Raw genomic sequence first — 22,776 nt, 5'->3', positions numbered from 1 at the left:
CTGCAAGGACTGCAACAAACATTACATTGGGCAGACAGGAAGGAAATCAGCCACAAAAGTACATGAACATCAACTGGCAACAAAAAGACACGACCAATACTCACTCATCTCCATCCACATGTGTAAGGAAAACCGCCAGTTCAATTGGGACAACACCAGGATCCTGGGACAGGCCAAGCAGAGACAAGCATGGGAATTCCTAGAAGCCTGGTTCTCCACTAAGAAGGCCAACAACAAACACATAGAGCTAGATCCTATATATACTCCATTGTGAAGGAAAACGCGAAGTGAGGTAACCCAGCTCAACGGACACCAGAGTTTAAATATCAGGCAGGAAAACACAACAGCACTTCATCGGAGGCTGCACTGATGATGTTACCCAGCAGGGTAATGAAATGTCTGCGGAACAACAACGAACCAGCTCGGTGAGCCAACCAACCACAACATTCACAACCCGAGCTACAAATCTACTCTAAAACCTTAGATTCAATATGATCACAACTGATCTTGGACTGCAACTACACTACCCTGAGGTTGTTGACTTGCTCGCTGAGCTGGCTTGTTTTCGTTCAGACGTTTCATCACCATGCTAGGTTACATCATCAGTGAGGCCTCCAATGAAGCAATGTTATTCTACTTCGCTTGGAATTTATACTGTCCGGTCCGTTATGGTGACTTGTGTCATTTCTGGTTTTGTTCTGTTTGGGTTTGTAAATGGGGTCCAGTTCTGTATGTTTGTTGATTGCGTTATGGGTCGAGAACAATGCCTCTAGGAATTCCCATGTGTGTCTACGTTTGGCTTGTGCTACTATGGTTATGTTGTCCCAGTTAAACTGATGGCCTTCATTGTCTGAATGTACTGATATTAGGGAAAGTTCATCATGTTGTTTTGCTGCTAGCTGATGTTCGTGTATTCTGATGGCTAGTTTCCTTCCTGTCTGTCTGATGTAATGCTTGTGGCAGTCATTGCATGGTATTTTGTAAACTATGTTGGTTCTGCATGTTGTGGGAATGGGGTCTTTAATCCTTGTGAGTGTTTGTCGTAGAATGGCTGTGGGCTTGTGGGCCACCATGATTCCTCGTGGGCCACCATGATTCGTCGTGGACATAGGAGTCTTGTTGTCAGTTCTGATATGTTGTTGATGTAGGGCAGTGTGGCCAGTGTGTTAGGGCGTACTGTGTCCTCTTGTTGTTTTCTGTTTAGTAGGCACCTGTGGATGAAGTTGCGGGGATATCCGTTCATAGCGAAGATTTTGTATAGGTGCTCTTCCTCTTTCTTGCATAGTTCTGGCGTGTTGCAGTGAGTGGTGGCCCATTTAAATACAGCTGTTTAAATGTCCTAATACAGCTTTGTTTGTTGACATTGGGGTGGTTGCTGTGAAAGTTGAGGATTTGGTCAGTGTGGGTTGCTTTCCTGTATACCGAGGTTTGGAACACTCCATTGGCCATATGTTCAACTCTGACGTCCATAAGCAGAAGCTGATTGTTGTTTTCTTCTTCTCTCATGAATTTAATCCCGGCGAATACGTTGTTAATGAGGTGGTAGGTTTCTTCTAGTTTGGTGCGTTTAATGAGGACAAATGTGTCATCCACGTACCAGATCCATAGTTTAGGTTGAATGTGGGGGAGGGTGGTGTGTTCTAGGCTTTGCATGACTGCCTCTGCAATGAGTCCTGAGATGGGGGTGACTCCGTGGGTGTACCACTGATCTGTTTGTATACTTGACCGTTAAAGATGAAGTGTGTGGTAAGGCACAGGTCTAGCAGTTTGAGTATGTTGTCATTGCTGATGGAGCTGCTGGTCTGCGTTCCTGCTTCCCCTAGTAATGTGGCCAGTGTTTCTTTGGTTAGTGGGATGTCAATGACGTGAATAATGCTGTGACATCAAAGGGTACCATAATCTTGTCGTCGCTGATTTTTATATTCTTGAGGGTATTGAGGAATTCTTGGGTTGAGTGGATGCAATGGGGTGATCCATCAACTAGGTGTCTCAGTTTCTGTTGTAGGTCCTTGGCCAGTTTGTGTGATGATGTGCCCAATAGGGAAACAATGAGTCTGAGGGGGATGTCTGGTTTGTGGACTTTAGGAAGCATATAGAAGCAGGGGGGTGTTCGTGTCTTCTGGTTTCATTCTCATGTAGTTGGTCTTGGCTATCTGTCCTGCATCCTTTAGTCTCTTCAGTGTCTGGGTGATCCTATTACTTAGCTGCGGTGTTGGGTCTATCGCCACCTGTTGGTAAGTGGTTGCATCTGTGAGCAGAGCCTGTGTTTTCTCAACGTAGTCCAGTTTGTTCATAATGACGGTCATGTGCCCTTTGTCTGCTGGTAGGATTATAATGTTCTTGTCTTTCTTGAGTTTTTCTAGTGTTTTTCTCTCTGATGTACTCAGTGTTTCCCATTTGTTCCTTTGGCTTAGTGTGGGGATTATAGTTTGTCGGATGGCTTGTTGTGTTTCGACCATGAGTCTGTTGTCTTTTAATGTAGTTTCCAGGGCAGCCATGAAGTCTGTTCTGTTTGCATTTTTGTGGTTATAGTTCAGTCCACGTAATAGGACAGCTTTCTCAGTTTCTGTGAGTCATCTGCTGGATAGGTTTCTTATCCATGTGTCCAGATTGTTGTTGTCCCTGTCTTTGTGGTGGATCAGGTTGGTATGTTTCTCCTGTAGCTTGTCTCTTCTTTGTTTTGGTCCTGTGTTGTTTGATGGTGATGGCTTGTTCTAGTGTTGGTAGTAGTTAGATACTGTGATTTTTGGCACAAAATTTCCCATGCGTACTTGTAGAGTTGATTATGGGCATCATTAATCATTACCCATAGCATTCTGTGTCTGTTCTGTTCTGCTGTTTTATGGCCTGTGGGTTGTTGAGTGTAGGTTTGTATTTCATGCTGCATGGCAGTACCCGGTTCCTGAGGCATTCGTGGAGAAAGTGAAGTTGTTTGTGGGTAGCACTGAGTCAGTTGGTGTTTTCCCATTGTTGGGCAATTTTTAGAGTGTTGCGCCCATAGGTGTTTAAGGTTTTTGCAAACATTTGTAACTCGGATTTGTTGCCTACTAAATAGACAACAACAACAGGACACAGTACTCCCTAACACACTGGCCACACTGCCCTACATCAAAAACATATCAGAACTGACAACGAAACTCCTACGACCACTAGGAATCATGGTAGCACACAAACCCACACCACGCTATGACTAACACTCACAAGGATTAAAGAACCAATGCAGTTTACAAAATACCATGCAGTGACTGCCACAAACATTACATCAGACAGACAGGAAGGAAACTAGCCATCAGAATACACGAACATCAGCCAGCAGCAAAACAACATGACAAACTTTCCCTAATCTCAGTACACTTAGACAATGAAGGCCATCAGTTTAACTGGAACAAGGTAACCATAGTAGCCCAACCCAAACGTAGACACGCATGGGAATCCCTAGAGGCACGGTTCTTAACCCATAATGCAATCAACAAACATATAGAGTTGGACCTCATATACAAACCCAAACAGAACAAAACCGCAAATGACACAAGTCACCATAACGGACAGGACAGTATAAATTCCAAGCGGAGTAGAATAACATCGCTTCATCAGAGGCCTCACTGATGATGTAACCTAGTATGGTGATGAAATGTCAGAACAAAAACAAGCCAGCTCAGTGAGCAAGTCAACAACCTCATCCACAACCTGAGCTACAAATCTTTGCAAAAACCTTAAACTACACTTCCCTGTCAATCCACATATCACTTGATTCGTTGAGAGACCGATAATCTGTCCATCTCAGCCTTAACTGTGTTCAATAATGGAACATTTATAACCCTCTAGGGTAGTAAGTTCATATTGCATTTCAGGTGTGAACTCATCAAAACCCTGTGCAATTGTAACAGGACCTCTTTTTTTCTTGTACTCAAATCCCCTTGCAATAAAGGCCAAAAAGGCCAGCATCCTAATTGCTTGATGTAGCTGTATGCTCATGTTCTCTGAACAAGTACACCCAAGTCTCTCAGCACATCAATATTTCCAAGTTCCACATATTATTTTTAAAAATCTGCTTTTCTATTCTATTAAACAACATGAATAACATCACCCTTCTCCACTCTCTCTTTAGGATTCATCTCTAATAACTCTCATGCTCTATGCCTGATATTGAATTTTTGAACGAGATTGTCCCTTTGCTTTTCCTCTTGCTGCTTATGTCTTGTGATTGTTCTCAGTAATGTTAGGTTTTAATGTGTGTGACAGAAAGTGACAGAAATAGAAATTGTGTTCTGAAACTTCTAACCTTTCTTACAGAGATGACCTGTACTGTAGAAGTGAAGGTTGATAACTCAATAGAGCAAGATTGAGGTCTTTGTTTTCCTTCAATAAGGCTTTTGTGGCATTCCTGGTAAAATTATTTTTGTATAGCTTTTTTTTGTGGATCAGTTGTGATTCCAATGTCTTGAATGATATGTTCCTAAAACTTAATCTTAGGTTTGGCAAACTCACATTTTTGATTAGCACTCTGGGCTCAATTTGGACTTGATAGTGGAGTCAGGTGGTGGAGACAGGACTGAGGACTTTCCCACCCCCAACAGGCACTCAGCACTCACCATTTCACTGAACACCCAAGGGCTGGCTAAATAGACCATCCTTCAGGCTGTAAAGCAGCTGTACGTGTCACTTTCTGGTGATGTAATAAAGCCAGGTAAAGTTTCTGCCTGTGCGCTACTTGTACCATCAAGAGATGGAGTTCTTATGAAACACAGCACACTGACCTCATCTTTCTGTTGCTGCTGAACCTGTTCTTCCAAATTTACATTGGAAAATGAAGAGGAATAAAAGCAAAAAATAAAATAAGCTTGTCCAACAGGAGGCCTATTGGGGCATCGAGGGTACAGTCCTAGCCACCATAGGCTTTCGAAAAATAGGATGCACACTGGAAGATTTAACCAGCAGGTCCTCCCCCATTCAGACTCCATTTCTCTTGCACATTTACTGCTGATAGGTTCACTGATGAGCCCATCACCAGAAGTGAGATGGAAACTGTCTCTGATTGGAGGAGCAGTGAGCTATGCAAACATGAGTAGTTTTATTCCTGAGATAACAAGGTGTAGCGCTGGATGAACACAACAGGCCAAGCAGCATCAGAGGAGCAGGAAAGCTGTTTCTGAAGAAGGGTCTAGGCCCAAAACGTCAACTTTCCTGCTCCTCTGATGCTGCTTGGCCTGCTGTGTTCATCCAGTTCTACACCTTGTTATCTCAGATTCTCCAGCATCTGCAGTTCCTGCTATCTCTAAAGTAGTTTTATTCCTGCCTACTTATGCCTTTTATTGTTGCTTCTGCATCAGGAACACCAATGGCTAGTCTGCTGGGGGAGGGGTGATGGTGGTGTGGGAGACTCTGTAAGGCTTGGGATGCCTGTCTTGTGGACGCGGGAAAAAGATGAACTGTTGGATAAGGCTGAAGATAACAGGAAGACAACACGAACTGATAAGGGGCCTAACAATGGGTTGCTTTGTGAATGGAAGTACGCTGAGTCAGTCAGATCTGCAAAGTGTTAAAACTGCAGGAATGGACAAAACGTTTGTGATTGCTCACGTGCACGGTAAGTCCAAATAATGTATACATTTGGACAGAACATTCAGGATTGGTCATGTGAACACATAATTCAAAGTAAGGAACGTACTTGGCACAGAAACTTGTGTATAAACAGCCTGAAGAAATCCTTTTGTTCAACAACACTTCAAAGACTCACATTGTAAGAAGGTACCTTATATCACGAGATGTGGTGAAGATATCGAGTAGTTTCAGTCTGGCCAGCTGCAAACTCTCCCAGGGAGTAATGTTTGGGTTTAGTTACAGAAATCAGGGTAATGAAAGACAGTGATTGAGGTATCTCTAGTCGTTAAAAGTGTGTTATTTGTTTAAGTACTTAATAAATGAATTATGGTTTTATAGAGCTCTAAGTGTCTCCACTGTATCTTCATCTATGTATTAAGTGTTGTCTCTCAGAGACAGGCAACAGAACTGAGTCATGGAGCAGGGCAGACGGAGGAAGTGCCCCCCTCCTTCCCTCACAGGTGCCAGTACCCCAAAGGACTGCAATCAAGATGACAGAACAGGCTATTGAACCCACAGGGCCCTAGGTGACAGAAAAGAAGTGTGCGAGATAGGGAGTGTGTGAGTGAGTGAGGGATGGAGGATATGAGATTTAGCTAGGGACAAGGTGAGTGCAAAGGAGAGAGTCATTATGAAGGATGGAGGGTGTGAGTATGAGGGAGTGAGGGTTGTGAGGCACTAAGTGAGGGAGGAGATATGTGAAAAGGAGTCTGCGGTTGAGGGACAGAATGTGAGAAACCCTGAAATTGAGAATGATTAAGATATACACCCACCACTATCCAATAAAGTAGGATGCAGGAGTAAAACACCGAGGGTGAGAGGCAACTGAAATCTGAGCTCCACTTTTGTATGAACCTCCACTAAGACCAACTCAGAGTAGTTGTCACTAGAGACAACCATTGGGTTATTGTTAGTTCTACCTGACTCCTTAGTTTAGCTCATGTCTCCATCTTTTCCCTGGTGAACAGGACTTGAGGCCTAGACTATCTCTCTGTAATTCTGCTTTTTAAAGGAAAAGATAAATTTTATGAGTAAGCTCTGCTGCTTGGCAGTTTTTAATGCTCATTTTTATTAATTACTCAAATATTTAAATTGACAACATATTGCTTTGGAATTTTCTGAAATTCATTTTTACTGTTCTGCTGAATATTTATTTCAAAATAAAGTGAGAGAAAAATTGAAATATCCCCTCCCCTTGCCATTTGGAAAGATTGGATAACCCTGTTTTACAAGATCTTTTTTATATCCCTGATCGGCTACTGTTGTATTCTGCTCTTTCCCCTTCTTATCAACTTTATGATGGTCCTTTGTTGGTAATTTAAACATTCCCAGTCCTCCTACTTGAAACTAATGTTTGCAAGTTATAAGATTCTTCTTTTAATCTAATACCCATTTCCTGAATAATTCATAGATGGATGTTTTTAGCTGAGCTTTTGTTTATCAACAGAAAATATTTTTGTTGAATGTTCTAAATTATTCCTCAAATGCTTCCCCCTGTTTATTTACTATTGTAGTTTTTGGTTAACTTACACAATCAACCTTAGTTAGTTCTCTACTCATAGATTTGTAATTGGCTTTGTTTAACTTTGAAATTCTTGTTTGTACTTGGTGTATCTCACTTTCAAACTTAGTATGGAATTCAATTTTATTGTGACTGCTGTCCTGATGAAGGGTCCCGACCCAAAACGTCAACTTTCCTGCTCCTCTGATGCTGCCTGACCTGCTGTATTCCTCCAGCTCCAGACTGTATTGACTCTGACTTCCAGCATGTGCAGTTCTTGCTATCTCCTAGAGTGAATACACTATTTACCTCAGGGCAAGCACAAATGGATAATAAATGCTTCCTTCACATTCACAGAATAAGTGATTTATTTTTAAAAGAATTCAATGAAAGAAATCATTGTCTCATTAATGTTAATTTTTGGACAAATCTAAAAGCTGTTCAAATGAGTAAATTGGCCAACTAATGGGAAACAGTGTTCGGACGAATGAATCACATTCAACTTGGCAAACTGTAACTACAGCAGCATCACACTATTGCTGAGCCTCATTTACCATCTATATTAATCACCCGAGGGAAGAGGCTGACTGTATTACAGTCAAATTTACTGTCATTACAAAGATAGTTAGGAAAGTAAGAGGAAGATAAACAGTCTATAAAAGGATATATATCGATCAAGTGAGTAGCCTAAATTTTGGCAGTTGGAGGAAAATGTGTCTACTTAGGCAGGATGACTATACAAGCAGAAAGGAGAGACACTGTAGAATACTGAGATATAGGGAATCTGGGTACCCTTGTTCATTAATCACAAAAAGCTAGCCTATAGTTACAGCAACTGCAAGAATTAACTAATTAGGAAGGCAAATGAAATGTTGGTCTTTATTGCAATGCAAAATAAAGTATAAAAGAAGTGAAGTGTTTCTACAGATGTTGAGGGCATTGATGAGACTATACTTCGAGTATTGTTAGGTTTTTGTCTGCTTACTTAAGAGGGATAGGTTTGTACTGGAATCAGTTCAGGAAATGTTCATTTGGCTGATTTTTTTGTGAAGAAGGAGTTGACTTATGAAGAAAGGTTGAGCTGATCAGGTTCGTGCTCATTGGTGTTTAGAAAAATGTGATCTTAATGAAACACATAAGATTCTGAGGGGACTTGACAGCGTAGATGTTGAGAGGTGTTTCCTGGGAGAATATAAAACATGAGGGGCCTTCCAATAAGATGACGAAAAAATTATTTTCTCAGAGGGCTTTTAGTCTTTGGAATTCTCTTCACCAGAGAGCAGTGGAGGTTGGATCATTAAATATATTTAAGAGTGAGTTAGACAGAATTTTAATGCACAAGGAAGTCAAGGCTGAGTCAAGGTAGTTAAGGGGCAGTAAAGCCACAATCAGATCAGCCATTATATTATGAAATAGTGGAGCAAGCTAGATGGGCTGAATAGTCTATTCCTGCTCCAATTTCTCATGATCTTGGGTGACCAAAGGGCAAGGGAGTAGATAGCAGGCTGAGGGAGGAGGAGTCCAGAGGATGTGGGTAGGGAATCAGAGGACAGGAATTGAAAGATGGGTCGCAAGGGAGGAGGATTATGGCCGTGCTTTTGGATGCTGAGGATCTGTTGATAGATGAGTCCTTGGTTACAACCTTTCTAATGTTTATCAAAGCCTTCCCCAACCTCCCCAATTATTCTTGGAGGTTCAGCTGCTAATCATGCCCAATACATTCCTCACTGATTTCTGCTGAAAAACTCACATTCCAGCTTATCAAACCTGTGGTCAGTGTGACCATTGTCAGATAGGAACTGTGAACAGGTCTATTCAAATCAAGCCCTGCCATTAAGATTGGCAAGCTCACCACATTCCCCACTTACCCGAGTTTCTACATATGATCAAGCTCCCCATGTACCAGTCCGACTGTTCAAACAAACCTCAATCCCACCAGAAAAAAATCAAGACTAGAGTTTTAGGATCACAACATTGAACACAATATATAAATACAAGCCAAAGTAGATAAACATCCCAAGGCATTTCCAATGATCTTTAGCAAACAAATTTGACAGGGAGCCACAGGGATGTTTCAGCAGATTACCAAAAATTTTGTCAAATAGGTTTTATTGAGTACCTTAAAGCAAGAAGAGTGATAGACAAAGAGAGGTTTAGGTAAAGTACTCCAGAGCTGTGGGCCTAGGCATCTGAAGGTTTGGCTGCCAATGAGATTAAATTTGGAGATGCACAAGAGGACAGTACCACTGCACAATAGCCCTCTGAGTTGGACTCCCTCGTGTTTGGTTTTAACGGAAACTACATCAAAAACAAAATATGTAGATGAAGAAAATAGAGATTAAGAGATTTGTGAACGTAGTGAGTTGATGTGATCAAGATCATTTGCTGTTCTAGAGGCTCAATTCCAACTTGTACATTTTTAAAAATCAACTTACTTATCAGACACCTCTGGAGTGTACATTGGCGGACAGTACCACTGTACGACTAAAGCCCTTTGGGGCATTAACCTGGGCCTCTCAATGACTAGAGAGTGGCATTACCACAGTCAGCATCAACATATTTATTTTATAAACAAGCTATGCAGGCGGCACGGTGGCTCAGTGGTTAGCACTGCTGCCTCACAGCGCCAAGGACCCAGGTTTGATTCCACCCTCAGGTGACTTATCTGTGTGGAATTTGCACATTCTCCCCATGTCTGCGTGAGTTTCCTCCCCCAGTCCAACAATGTGCAGGCTAGGTGGATTGGCTATGCTAAATTGCCCGTAGTGTTTGGGGATGTGTAGATTAGGTGGGTTACTGGGGCATGGGTCTGGGTGGGATACTCTGAGGTTCAGTGTGGACTTGTTGGGCCAAAGGGCCTGTTTCCACAGTGCAGGGATTCTATGATTCTATTCAGAGATATTATATGCAACACTTTTTATTAAACCCTTGAGGAGACACTAGTTTGCCTGAGCATCATCAGCAAAATAAAATTATAAACAAAGTCAAAACAAAAATAAAGAACTGCGGATGCTGGAAATCTAAAACAAAAACTGAAGGTCACTGGACCCGAAATGTTCATTCTGCTTTCTCTCCACAGATACTGCCAGACCTGCTGAGATTTTTCAGCAATTTCTGTTTTTTGTAAAGTGTCCTTGCTATGTATGCCTTCCTCGTGTGTTGACTTTTGGTCGGGTAAATATAGATTTAGGACCTACCCCTTTAATGACAACAGTTGGGACAGGTACAGGAAATCTGCGGGAGTGGAAAACCCGGGGCGGATCGATTGGGGGATCATCCCGCACGGAGCTGCAGACTTTAACGTTCCGGCTCGGCTCGGACAGCGCTAGCGATCTGCTTTCTTTTGTACCCCCCAACCCCCACCGTCCTGTGCAACCATGGAGTTGGTTTGGTTGGTGTTTCTAGTGATTGTCTTTTATGTTGCATTTCTTTACCGCTTCACTGGCGCTTCAACAAAGGCTGTGATTCGGGAGAAGGGGAAAGCGGACTGCCCGCTCCATTATGGGCTGAAGGACATGGTAAGTGATCCAAGCCTGACCCCAGCTGAGTGCTACTGGCCAATCCCTCCACACTTTTTTTGCACGCTTGCAATTCCCCCCCCACGTTTAGATTGTTCAACTTTTTTGGCATTTCCATCGTTTGCATTATTTCTACAATCGTCTTTCTCTTTTTATTCATTCAGCCCAGCCCCCAAATGTCCTTTCTTTCTTTTCCGGGTTCAGTTTCCTTTCTAGGACATGGTCAAATACCAACATCTCCTCCCCCTCCAGTGCATGTACGCGAAACCATAAAAGGAAGATAACAACACAGCCGATTAGGTTTCGTACTTGTCGTTATCTCATAAATTATGAGGTTTGAAGAATTTGGTGAATAAACCTTACCAAGGGAAGCAAAATGAGTCAAAGTCAATAGTAGAGAGCGCCAGAAACGGGTGTGAAACCATCACTGCCGGCCCAAAAGTGGGTCAAATTGATCTCTTATAATAAAGTACAATATTTGGTTCAATTTGACTGCACTGGCAATTTCACACACATTTCAGTTCTTGAACATAGGACTAGTCGTGTCTCCTGCTGAATTTGGTTCTGAAAGACCTTTAATAGTTTACACATCACGCCAGTGATATCTTCACAAGCATTAAACGAAATGAATGACATCCCACAACTTATGTGAAGGAGTCCTAGTGCAACCTGGCTGCTTTGTTGAATCCACCAAAAGCAAAGAAAATCCTTCCCATCATAGGCCAGAATCCGATAGAAATCAAATGTTACCAATGCAGAAAAATCCAATATATGTTTAAAAAAAACAAAAGAACAACAGATAATGAGATAAAAAGAACTGCAGATGCTGGAAAACAAACAAAAACAGAAATTACAGGAAAAGCTCAGCAGGTCTGGCAGCATCTCTGAAGAGAAATCAAAGTTAATGTTTCAGGTGTGGTGACCGACCTTCAGACTTGTTGGGTTTTTTTTGAATATGTATTGTTGAACAGAAAACCTATTTGCTCCAGTGGATGTGTCACATTTCTCTTCGTAAATATCCCCTAGTTGCTAGTTACATCCAGTGAATTTGTGCTGCAGCTTCTCCATTGCTTTTATATAACCAATCATAGAATCCGTGTGGAAACAGACCCTTCAGCCCAACAAGTCCACACTGACCTTCAGAATGTCCCACCCAGACCCATCCTGCTATAACCCATCTAATCTACACATCCCTGAACACTACAGGCAATTTAGCATGGCCAATCCACCTAGCCTGCACATCTTTGGACTGTGGGAGGAAACCCACACAGACACGGGGAGAATGTGCAAACTCCACACAGACAGCTGCCCAAGGGTGGAATTGAACCCAGGTCCCTGGTGCTGTGAGGCAGCAGTGCTAACCACTGAGCCACCATGTTGCCCCAAAATGCAGCAATCACCCACTGCCAGAATGGGGTGCCCAAAACAACTGCAATTGCAAATTAAGGTAATGTAGAAGTTTGAATTGAATTCTAGTGCTACTATTTACAAAACTGAGAATTCTATTTGCCTTTTAAAGTTTTGATTATTTTTCCTGCCAAATATTAGTGACCCCTTTCTGCTACTAAGGCCTGCAAACTATTTTTTAACTTTATTTTAAAATTATTTTAAGTTACATTTCGGTTTTGTTTTTCTAACATTAAATTAGATATGACATGTAGGTAAGGTAGATAAGTTGCTTACCAGTTGACAAGCTATGTAGTTTATTTTATGAGGGTTAAGAATGTGCCCCAACTGATTGCCAAATGGATGCGTGCCAGAAAGAAGAAACTAGGACAAAAGTGAGTGATTCAAAGTTCTGTTAGTGATTATATTCAATTTAATAAAAATTCAACAGAATAAATAGACTGGCTCAAAACACACAAAAAAAGCAGATACAATTATGCTCATGTAACCCAACAGTTATTCATATGATTAATCAGCCCAAATAGCAATAATCAATCTTGAGAATTAAATGAAAAAAAAAACAGATAAACTTAAAGTTATTAAATAGTTTTTTTGTACTTTTTTTCAGCCAGCAATACGTCTGTCTGGCCTTTCATTGAAAATAATGGCACATCTATCAAACACAGTAAGTGAACATATTGGAACTGATCTTGAAAAAACGGGTATTCAAAATGAACTGTGTAGCTTTATTTTTCTGGCCACGTGATTGTTGTGGAACAAGCAATATTTGTTGCTGAAAGCATTATTGATGTTAATGTTTACCTTTTTATTTATGTAGGGAAGTTAAAATGTAATAGAACATAGAACAGTACAGCACAGTACAGGCCCTTCAGCCACGATGTTTACCCTTATCCTAAGGTCTATCTAACCTCCACCCCTACCTTATACTATCATCCATATGCCTGTCTAATAGTCGCTTAAATGCCCCTAATGAGGCCGACTTCACTTCCCTCTCTGGCAATGCATTCCACGCCCCAACCACTCTCTGAGTAAAGAACCTACCTCTGACATCTCCCCTATATCTACCTCCACTCACTTTAAAACTATGCCCCCTCGTAATAGCTACCTCCATCCTAGGAAACATCTCTGGCTGTCTACTCTATCTAAAGATGAGAATAGTGTCTTCAGTACAGCATCAGACAAACCTACATTGTTCAGTTATTGGTATCTGTAAATACATTGTAAGGAGTGAGGATATAAAAGTTCCAGTTGTGTGCTGTGCTGATGCACTTTGTCGCAGAACAGTCTTCCTCTTTTTCTATCCAGAGAGTTATTGATAATACCAACAGCAGCGATGAATTTCCCTAAGGAAAAGGAGAAAGATGGTCTGCAGAAAGGGTTTTGGATTGGGGTATGGGTGATTTTATTAAAATAAGACAGGATCTGGCCAAAATAGACTAGGAACAGCTACTTGAGGATAAATTACAGCAGAACAGTGGAAGGAGTTCAAAAAGATGCAGGTCCAATAGGTTCCCTTTTGGGTGAAATTTTGGAGCAACAAGCCCAGAGAACCATGAATGTCAAAGAGTATTCAGGACTGGATAAAAAGAAAAAGAGAGGCATGCAACAGGTACAAAGGGAGCAAAATAACCGATGCAGTAGAGGAGTATAGGAAATGCTGGGGTGGGTCTCAAAAAAAGCAATTAGAAGAGCAAAGGTGGAGCAAGAGAGCACACTGTCAGGCAAAATTAGGGAGAATCCCAAGACAATCTACAGATATATCAAAGTGAAGAGAATAGTCAGTGAAAGAGTAAGGCCTATTAGGAACAAGGGACCATTCAATATGTGAAGCTGGAGGACATTCAGACGTGAGATTGTTGCTGATTGTGACCTAACTCAGTATGCATGTTTTTGACCTATGTGTCCTAATACCTTAGGTTAACAAAAACCTTTCCATTTTATAAACAGACATGCAAACATGTGAAATATAGGTAGAAGAATACATTGGTCCCTTGAACCTGTTTTGCCATTTGATAAGATCATGGCTGATCTGTTTCTTTTGAATTCCACATTCACATTCACCCCCGATAACCTTTGATTTGTTACCTGACCAGAATCTTTCTCCCTCTGCCTTCAAAATATTCATTGAACCTGCCTCACCAACTTCTGAAGCAATGTCCCAAAGTCTCTTGACTCGCAGATGGAAAGATTTCTCCTCATCTCTGTCCTAAAAGGGTGACAGCTAATATTAAAACAGTGTCCCCTAGTACTAAACTCGCACACAAGAGTAAACATCCCTCCATGTTTATCTTGCCAAGATTGTTCAGCACCTTGTATACTTTCAGTGAAGTCACCTGTTTTTCTTCTAAATTCTAGTGGGAAGAAGCCCAGTTTATCCAACCAGTAAACTGCCTCAATGCATTTACCCTTCTCCATGAAAGAGGAGGCCAAATTGCAGTCAACATTTGAAATGTGGTCTCACTGACTCCTATCTTTTGCGTGGAGAAGTATTTCCTAATTTTATTCATGAAAGGACTGGTTCTAATTTTTAGATAGTCATCTCGTCCTAGACTTCTTAAACAGTAAGTATAGTCCCTATGTATCCCATCTGTTCCCACATAATCTCTTGAAAACTTTGATTAAATCATGCCTTAACCTTCAATGTTTTAGGAATTACAAGCCTATATTCTGTAATCACTCCTGGTAAATTATACAACTGTAGATGTTGTTTATTCTATTAGATCTATGCCACACTGCTTTAAAGGCCAATGTATGAGGTGTTTCACAAAGTTACTCACATTATTTAAGGTAGGATTAAGACTTTGTACAGCTGAAGAGCGACCTGTGTCCTTGTATCCTAGTCCTGTAGATCTCAAAGTCAGTATTCCATTAGTCTTTCGATTTTTAATTTTTTCTCAGTAGGACATCTTTGAGGTAGATATTTTCTTGACCTAGAGGTAGGGATGCTACCACTGCACCACCAGAGCCCCCAAAAGGCTAATTCACCTCCCAGACAACTTTAACCAATCTGTTCAGATTTTCTATGACATACTTATCAAACAGGTGGAACTTGAAACCAGGTCAATCAGTAACTACCAAATCACTGCTGATGATGGAAAATGATGTCACCCACCCAGAGTACATTCTGCATCCTTGCCACCCTCAGTGCTTCCTCAAATGGTGTTCAACGTGGTGGAGTACTGGATTCATCAGCTGAGGGAGGATGGTACATGGCAATCAGCAGGAGGTTTCTTTGCTCATGTTTGACCTGATGCCATGATACTTTATGGGGTCCAAATCAAGTTGAGGACTCTCAGGGCAACTCCCTCCTGCTTGTACACTGCTGTGCCACCACTTCTGGATTAGGCCAGTGGATTAGGACAAAAAGATGGTTGTCGTTGTCTGTAAGGTATGATTGTATATGACCATGTCGGGCTGTTGAATGACTAGTCTATGAGACAGCTCTCCCAATTTTGACCCCTAAGGTGCTACTTAGAATTCTTTCTTCATTTAACTGCCTTTTATAATTTACTGCTGTAATTGAATATAAATTACTTTCCATGTACCCTTATGAGGCATGGGGTGAACAAGCTTAAAAATAAACTTGAAATTCCTATCACTTAAATAATACAGTATGTTAACAAACATGTAAATGTTAACAGTATCTCCCTAATCTATAAAGCCAAATCCATTTAGCGGGTGAAGTTTTGTGTATCACAACAAGGTGTGACTTTCCATTCTGACCACAGTTTTGGATGGAAGCCATATCCACTGGAAAATCACATTGAAACTTTGTTTAAATTAATGACAGGAGTGTCTAAATTTGATATATCTGTTCTTGGTGATTGAAGCTCCTTGCAGGAATGTGAACTGACAAAATTACTTTTGTCTCAATGTTTTGAAGAGTGGTTGATGGAAGGGGTGAGGTGTCATTGTGGGTCATCTGAAGAATATTTGCTCATCTTATCTTCTGCAGTGTTTCCATGTCTCTAAATGTGTTGGGAAGCCTGTTGTATCATATTCTGAGCCTGGTACACCAATCACTGTAATTTTCCTTATTTAAATTGTTTGGATGTTGCGTAAATAGTACATAATCATTGAAATAGTACTTCTGATTAAGGACATATTTTGAACTGTAGATACTTTAATCCAAGATCTCAACCAAAAAGAAATTGCTTTCAACTCTCCAGTCTGCAGTACATTTAAAGCCAGATTTAGAGACAAAAAGATTTAAATTAAAGCAATTAAGCTACCTATTGCCTGTACTTCTATGATCTGGATTAAATAACTCTTGCATTAAGTGCCATTTCCAGTTTAAAGTAAATCAAACTGGATTGAGTAGCTATTCAAATCCAAACACAGTTGTTGCTTCAAACTAATGTCGTACTTTGTACTTATACTTCTGACTGGTCAAAGGAAAAGAAGTAAGTGTTTCTGAATCTTAGATCTTTAAGAGCGGGTCCTGTTGTGACAGCGAGAAAACAATTAGAGTAAAATTGAATTCTGCCATCAAAAATGATTCAGATGTGCACATCTCTGTGGATTATCTGCTTTCTTAAGTGGCAAGATTGTTTTGACTGTGCTGTCTGCAATATATATGTTAAATGAGAGAGATGGGTCAATTGGCAGATTTGTATTACCCTCCTGTAACCACCTCCGGATCAAGCAACTAATGAAATCTACTCTTGTTCTTTCAGTTTATTTTTAGGGCAGACTTGTTGAGAAATAATAACAGCAACATAATAACCTACCGGTTATGATTTTTTTCACTGACAACAGTTGAAGCAGTTGTGACCAAGCACATCTTAGAATGTGATTTTTTTTATTTTCCAGTTTATTTCATTTTAAGATGTTTAAAATAACATTTCTTAAAAAAAAAGCCCATTTCCATTGTGGGATGATGTCTGACACTAGCTTTCTCTTAAACTATGCCCTATTTTGCACCAGACAACTGCTTGCAAGGTTTTGGAATTCCTGTGGGAGCACTATAAGGTAATAAACATATTTTTCCACATTGGTCACATATTAAATGACTTTCAGGTGAGGTTTTGTTACGCTGTTAATGAGTGGTATCTTTATGGTGCAGTTTGCTGTTATTTCTTATAAAAATAATAGCCTTGTTTAAGCAGATTGGTTACTGCAATAGTGGGCTCAACATCTACGTAGTGGCTGTCACACTGGATTACAAAGCAAATGTAGCCTGTCTGCATAGCACCTAATCCAAGAGTGCTTGTTTATGTTTGATTTCTTTTTAAAAACAAACTTCAAACTTGTGTGAATGAATCTCTTTATCATTGCTGTAATTTTGTATATTATTATGGTTATTTTTCAGATCTTTGGACAGCTGATTTTAATTCCACTGATCATGAGGTACATTATTTGCACATGTTCTAATACTTTAGTATGAATGAAACCACCTGTCAATTATACAGCCTAATCACTGAGATCACTTTGAAAATTGGCTAGAATTCACTGTGCCGAGAAATGATGGCATCTGCTGTTCCTTTGGCTCACCCTTGCTCATTTTAATTGAGCTTTTTGCCATCAGGCTATTATAAGTAGGATATCAAAATAGTGCAGTATAGGGTATTAGGACCTGCTTGAATACAGCAAGCTATTATGTATTTCCTTAACCATTTCAAATAAAGAATTGTTAACATGCACGTAGGAGCAGAGTAGGCAATTCAGCCCCTCAAGCCTACTCTACGATTTTGGATCATGCTGATCGTCTACTCAATGCCATATTCCCCCAATATTCCTATACTTCTTGATGTCATGAGTAACTAGAAATCTATCAGTCTCTGTCTTGACTTAATTAAATGACTGAACTTCCATAGCAATTTTCAGTAGAGACTTAGAAAAGTTTGGAACCCTCGGATGAAGAAGTTCCTTCTCATCTCCATCTGCATAGCTTGCCTTTAATTGAAGCAGTGTCCCCTCGTTCTAGATCCCACAGCCAGGGATCACTTGAAGAATTTTTTTTAGTTTTTATGAGATGGCCGCTCATTTTTCTAAACACAGCAGAATCCAGGCCCAATCTCCTCGCAGTCCCTCCTCTTGAACAGTCCCATCATTCCAGAAATAAGTCTGGTGAATGTCCAGTGTATTCCCTCCATGGAAAGTACATTGTTTCTTGGCAAAGGGACCAGAACAGTCCACAATACTGCTGAGGCTGTCTCACCAGTGTTCTTTAAGTTAAAACAAGAATCCTTTGTTCTGTACTCAAAATGAATGAAATATCAAGTCACGAAGCCAAATAGAGGGAAAGCAAGATTAGATTAGAGTCATAGAGATATACCGCATGGAAACAGACCCTTCGGTCCAACTGGTCCATGCCAACCAGATTTCCTAAATAAATCTAGTCCTGTTTGCTCTCTAAACTCTTCCTATTCATATACCCATCCGTGAGCCTTTTAAATGTAATTGTACCAGCTTCCACCACTTCCTCTGGCAGTTCATTCCATACACACACCACCCTCTGTGTGAAAAAGTTGCCCCTTAGGGCCCTTTAAATCCTACCTCTCTCATCTTAAACCTATGCCCTCCAGTTTTGGGTTCCCCCACTCCAGGGAAAAGACCTTGTCTATTTACCCTATCCATGCCCTTCATGATTTTATAAACCCTTATAAGGTCACCCCTCAGCCTCCGACGTTCCAGGGAAAATAGCCCCAGCCTATTCAGCCTCTCCCTATAACTCAAACCCTCCAACCCTGGCAACATCCTTGTAAATCTTTTCTGAACCCTTTCAAGTGTCACAACATCCTTCCTACAGCGGCGAGACCAGAATTGCATACATTAATGTCCTGTACAGCCGCAACATGACCTCCCAATTCCTATACTCAAGACACTGACTAATACATGCAAGCATACCAAACGCCTTCGTCACTATCCTATTTACCTCTGACTCCGCTTTCAAGGAACTGTGAACCTGTGCTCCAAGGTCTCTTTGTTCAGTAACATTCCCCAGGACCTTACCATTAAGTGTATAAGCCCCGCCCTGATTTGCCTTGCCAAAATGCAGCACTTCACATTTATCTAAATTAAACGTCATCTGCCACTCCTTAGCCCATTGCCCCATCTGATCAAGATCCAGTTGTATTCTGAGGTAACCTTCTTCATTGTCCACTACACCTCCAACTTTGGTGTCATCTGCAAACTTGGTAATCGTACCTGCTATGTTCACATCCAAATCATTTATATAAATTATGAAAAATAGTGGACCCAGCACTGATCCTTGTGGCACACTGCTGGTCACAGGCCTGAAAAGCAGCCCTCCACCACCACCTTCTGTCTTCTACCTTCCAGCCAGTTCTGTATCCATATAGTTATTTTCCCTCTATTCCATGTGATCTAACCTTGCTTACCAGTTTACCATGAGCAACCTTGTCGAATGCCTTACTGAAGCCCATGTAGATCACGTCTGTCACTCTGCCCTTATAAATCCTCTTTGTTACTTCTTCAAAAAACTCAATCAAGTTATTGAGACACTATTTCCCATGTACAAGCCATGTTGATTCTTCCTAATCAGTCCTTGCCTTTCCAAATACATATAAATCCTGTCCCTCAGGATTCCCTCCAACAACTTGCCCACCACTGATGTCAGGCTCACTGGTCTATAGTTCCCTGGCTTTTCCTTACCACCTTTCTTAAATACTGGCACCACATTAGCCAATTTCCAGCCTTCCAGCACCTCACCTGTGGCTATCGATGATACAAATTTCTTAGCAAGGGGCCCAGCAATCACTTCCCTACCTTCCCACATTGTTCTAGGGTAACACCTGATCAGTCCTGGGGATATATCCACCTTTTTGTGTTTTAAGACGTTCAGCATCACCTCCTTTGTAAAATGGATATTTTTCAAGATGTAGCTATTTGTTTCCCCAAGTTCTCTAGCTTCTGTATCCTTCTCCACAGTAAACACTGATGCAAAATACTCATTTAGCATCTCCCCTGTCTCCTGCAGTTCCACACATAGGTGGCCTTGCTGATCTTTAAGGGGCCCTATTCTTTCCCTAGTTACTCTTTTATCCTTAATGTATTTGTAGAATCCCTTTGGATTCTCCTTAAACCTATTTGCCAAAGATATCTCATGTCCCCATTTTGCCCCCCTGATTTCTCTTAACTATACTCCTACTGCTTTTATTCTCTTCTAGGGAATCACTTGATTTCTGCTGACATATGCTTCCTTCTTATTGACCAAAACCTTAACTTCTCTAGTCATCCAACAGCCTTGCCCTTCACCCTAACAGGAACATACTGTCTCTGGACTCTCGTTATCTCATTTTTGAAGGCATCCCATTTTCCAGCCATCCCCTTACCTGCAAACATATGCCCCCAGTCAACTTTTGAAAGTTCTTGCCTTTTACCGTCAAAATTGGCCTTCCTCCAATTTAGAGCTTTAACTTTTAAATCCGATCTATCCTTTTCCATCACTGGCCCCACAGTACTCCGCCACTGACACAGCAGTTGCCTGCCCTGCCTTATTTCCAGCGAGTAGGTCAAGTTTAGCACCTTCTTTAGTAGGTACACCCACGTACTGAATCAGAAAATTTTCTTGTACAAACTTAACAGATTCTTCTCCATTAAGCCCTTAATACTATGGCAGTCCCAGTCTGTGTTTGGAAAGTTAAAATCACATATCACAACCATGCTATTAGTATTTACAGGTAATTGAGGTCTCCTTTTATAGGAAGTAATTGTTTTTCAGAGTTTGCTTTTCTAGAATACCCAACAGTAATTAAAATCGGAAAGAGTGCAACTCGCTCATGTAGAAGATGACTTTTAGTGCCAGAGAGATTGTTTACTAGTAATTAAGTCTTATCATGCCATCAAAAAGAAGTAATTAAAGTGACATGGTTAAGGCTGTGCATGAGTTTAATTTTCTTCTAATCTACATAGGAGCTTTGTGTTATTCATTGTGTTTGATTGGTGAGTCAGTTAGCAAAATACCAGTTTTGGGAAAGTCATGTTGGATCAGGACATCTTGGATAGCAACTTCTGGATTTTTTGCATTTTAAGTAGTGATCTACCGGTACCTGAAGTTCCTGAGAAAAAACTTATCAGATGTTCAACTCTTTGTTAAGACTTTTTTGTGTTCGTATACATACATTCATGGGTGTAATGATACACCTCTGGATCAGGTTGGACTTGGACCCAGGTCTCCTGGACCACAGGTAGGGACACTGCCACTGCACCATTGAGTGTGGCAAGAATGGAAGGAAGGGTTTGCCATGCATTGGCCAGGAATTGAAAATTAGGCCCCCAGCGTGATAGTGAGATTCTACCACAAACACAAGCTGGCTCCATGTTCAATATTTTGGAATGCCAGTCCCTACTACACTTATTGGCCAGATGCAATGATGATTAAATAATTGAGGTTTATTGGTCTTGTTGTTACTTTGACAGTCAAAACCGGCCCATCATGTGTTTATGGATCAAACAATCAACTGTCCCATCAACTATACCAAAAATCAAAATGCGTAGAATGCCTCCAAATGTTTTAGTTTTATAACGGTGGCTCAGTGGCTAGCACTGCTGCCTCACAGCACCAGGAGCAGGGGTTTGATTCCACCCTTGGGTGACTGTCTGTGTGGAGTTTGCACATTCTCCCCCTGTCTGCTTGGGTTTCCTGCCACAGTCCAAAGATGTACAGGCTAGGTGGATTGGCCATGCTAAATTACCCATAGTGCCCAGGGATGTGTAGATTAGATGGGTTATAGGGGGATGGGTCTGGGTGGGATGCTCTGAGGGTCTGTGTGGATTAGTTGGGCTGTAGGGCCTGTTTCCACACTGTAGGGATTCTATGAAAATCTTCAGTACAAGATAAAGGACAATGATAACACAATAACAGCACCGATGGTGCTACATCATGGCACAGTTTAAAAGAAGGCTGAGTTTGCTAACACCAGTACGTGGGCCGAATAATATGAGATCATATTTTTCCAAACATATCATCTAAAAGTGCCACGGAAAGCATAATGAAGAGGTTAGCTTTTATTTAGTCTTAAAGTGCCTCTGTCAAAGTGAAATTGTAGTGTTTAAAGTGCAACAGTGATAAGCAGCGGCTGGTTTAACATGCAAAGAATAACTTGAAAATCTAGAAGTTGCTGACATTTATTCTGCCTTCCCCCACATGATATACTGCTAAAGTCCCTATAGGTGGAAAATTTCGAAATAATGTAATTTCATGTAAGCCTCCAGTATACTTGCCGTAGGAAGCATTTAAAAAGCTGCACCTTCTTTGAATGAAGATAAGTGGATTTTAAATGGTACGTCAGTATAACATTAGTTTCTTCAGGCCCAAGAGGCTGAACAACATTTCTCGTCTTGAAAAACTGATTCAATATTTATGTAATGCTGAATTTCTCCAGTATGCTATTTTCATAGATTTTCTTCTTTTTACAGTTTTATACTTCAACTTCTACATTAAACTCATGCATGAGGCAATCTTTATTTCATTCCCTGTAAAATGATTAAGAAGTGCAAGATAATCAATACTTTTAACCTCCTGGTTTGCCGTTGGTGAGAGTTCTTCAATATGATTGGCTACTTAAGACATCAGTGCTGTTAGGTGCTGGAGATCTGGGTGTTGATATTAATGCCAAATTGAAGTTAGGAATGGTTAAATCTGCACCACACAAATTGCGAGATCTTTTTGTGTCACTTTCCTTGACATCAGCAATGAGTGTTATTGGTTCACTGGTGATTATAAAACTGCACTATTAAAGTAATCTCAGTTCTTTTGGCCTGATATGTAGTGCACCAACTTCC

The 22,776-nt window shown here is 40.8% G+C and overlaps 1 protein-coding gene across 3 annotated transcripts in view; it reads left to right on the top strand.

The window, feature by feature from the left end:
* Window positions 1–2,287: 2,287 nt before the first annotated feature.
* LOC109922033 (fatty acid amide hydrolase-like) overlaps window positions 2,288–22,776 on the top strand; it is a 66,658-nt gene continuing 46,169 nt past the window's right edge. Inside the window, exons 1-3 of one of the 3 annotated variants that reach the window (XM_048603332.1) lie at window positions 2,288–2,323; window positions 12,635–12,691; window positions 17,339–17,376. In XM_048603332.1, the coding sequence (XP_048459289.1) occupies window positions 12,671–12,691; window positions 17,339–17,376 (59 nt within the window). In that variant the 5' untranslated portion in view covers window positions 2,288–2,323; window positions 12,635–12,670. Of the gene's footprint in view, window positions 2,324–10,387; window positions 10,621–12,016; window positions 12,068–12,634; window positions 12,692–17,338; window positions 17,377–22,776 lie in introns of those variants that run through there. The other 2 variants (XM_048603329.1, XM_048603330.1) reach the window with 2 other exon arrangements.

This window comes from Rhincodon typus, chromosome 11, assembly GCF_021869965.1.
Source record: "Rhincodon typus isolate 14 chromosome 11, sRhiTyp1.1, whole genome shotgun sequence".
In the NCBI taxonomy this organism is placed as follows: Eukaryota; Metazoa; Chordata; class Chondrichthyes; order Orectolobiformes; family Rhincodontidae; genus Rhincodon; species Rhincodon typus.
The sequence above is the reverse complement of the archived record's forward strand: the minus strand, read 5'-3'. Positions and strand labels throughout refer to the sequence as shown.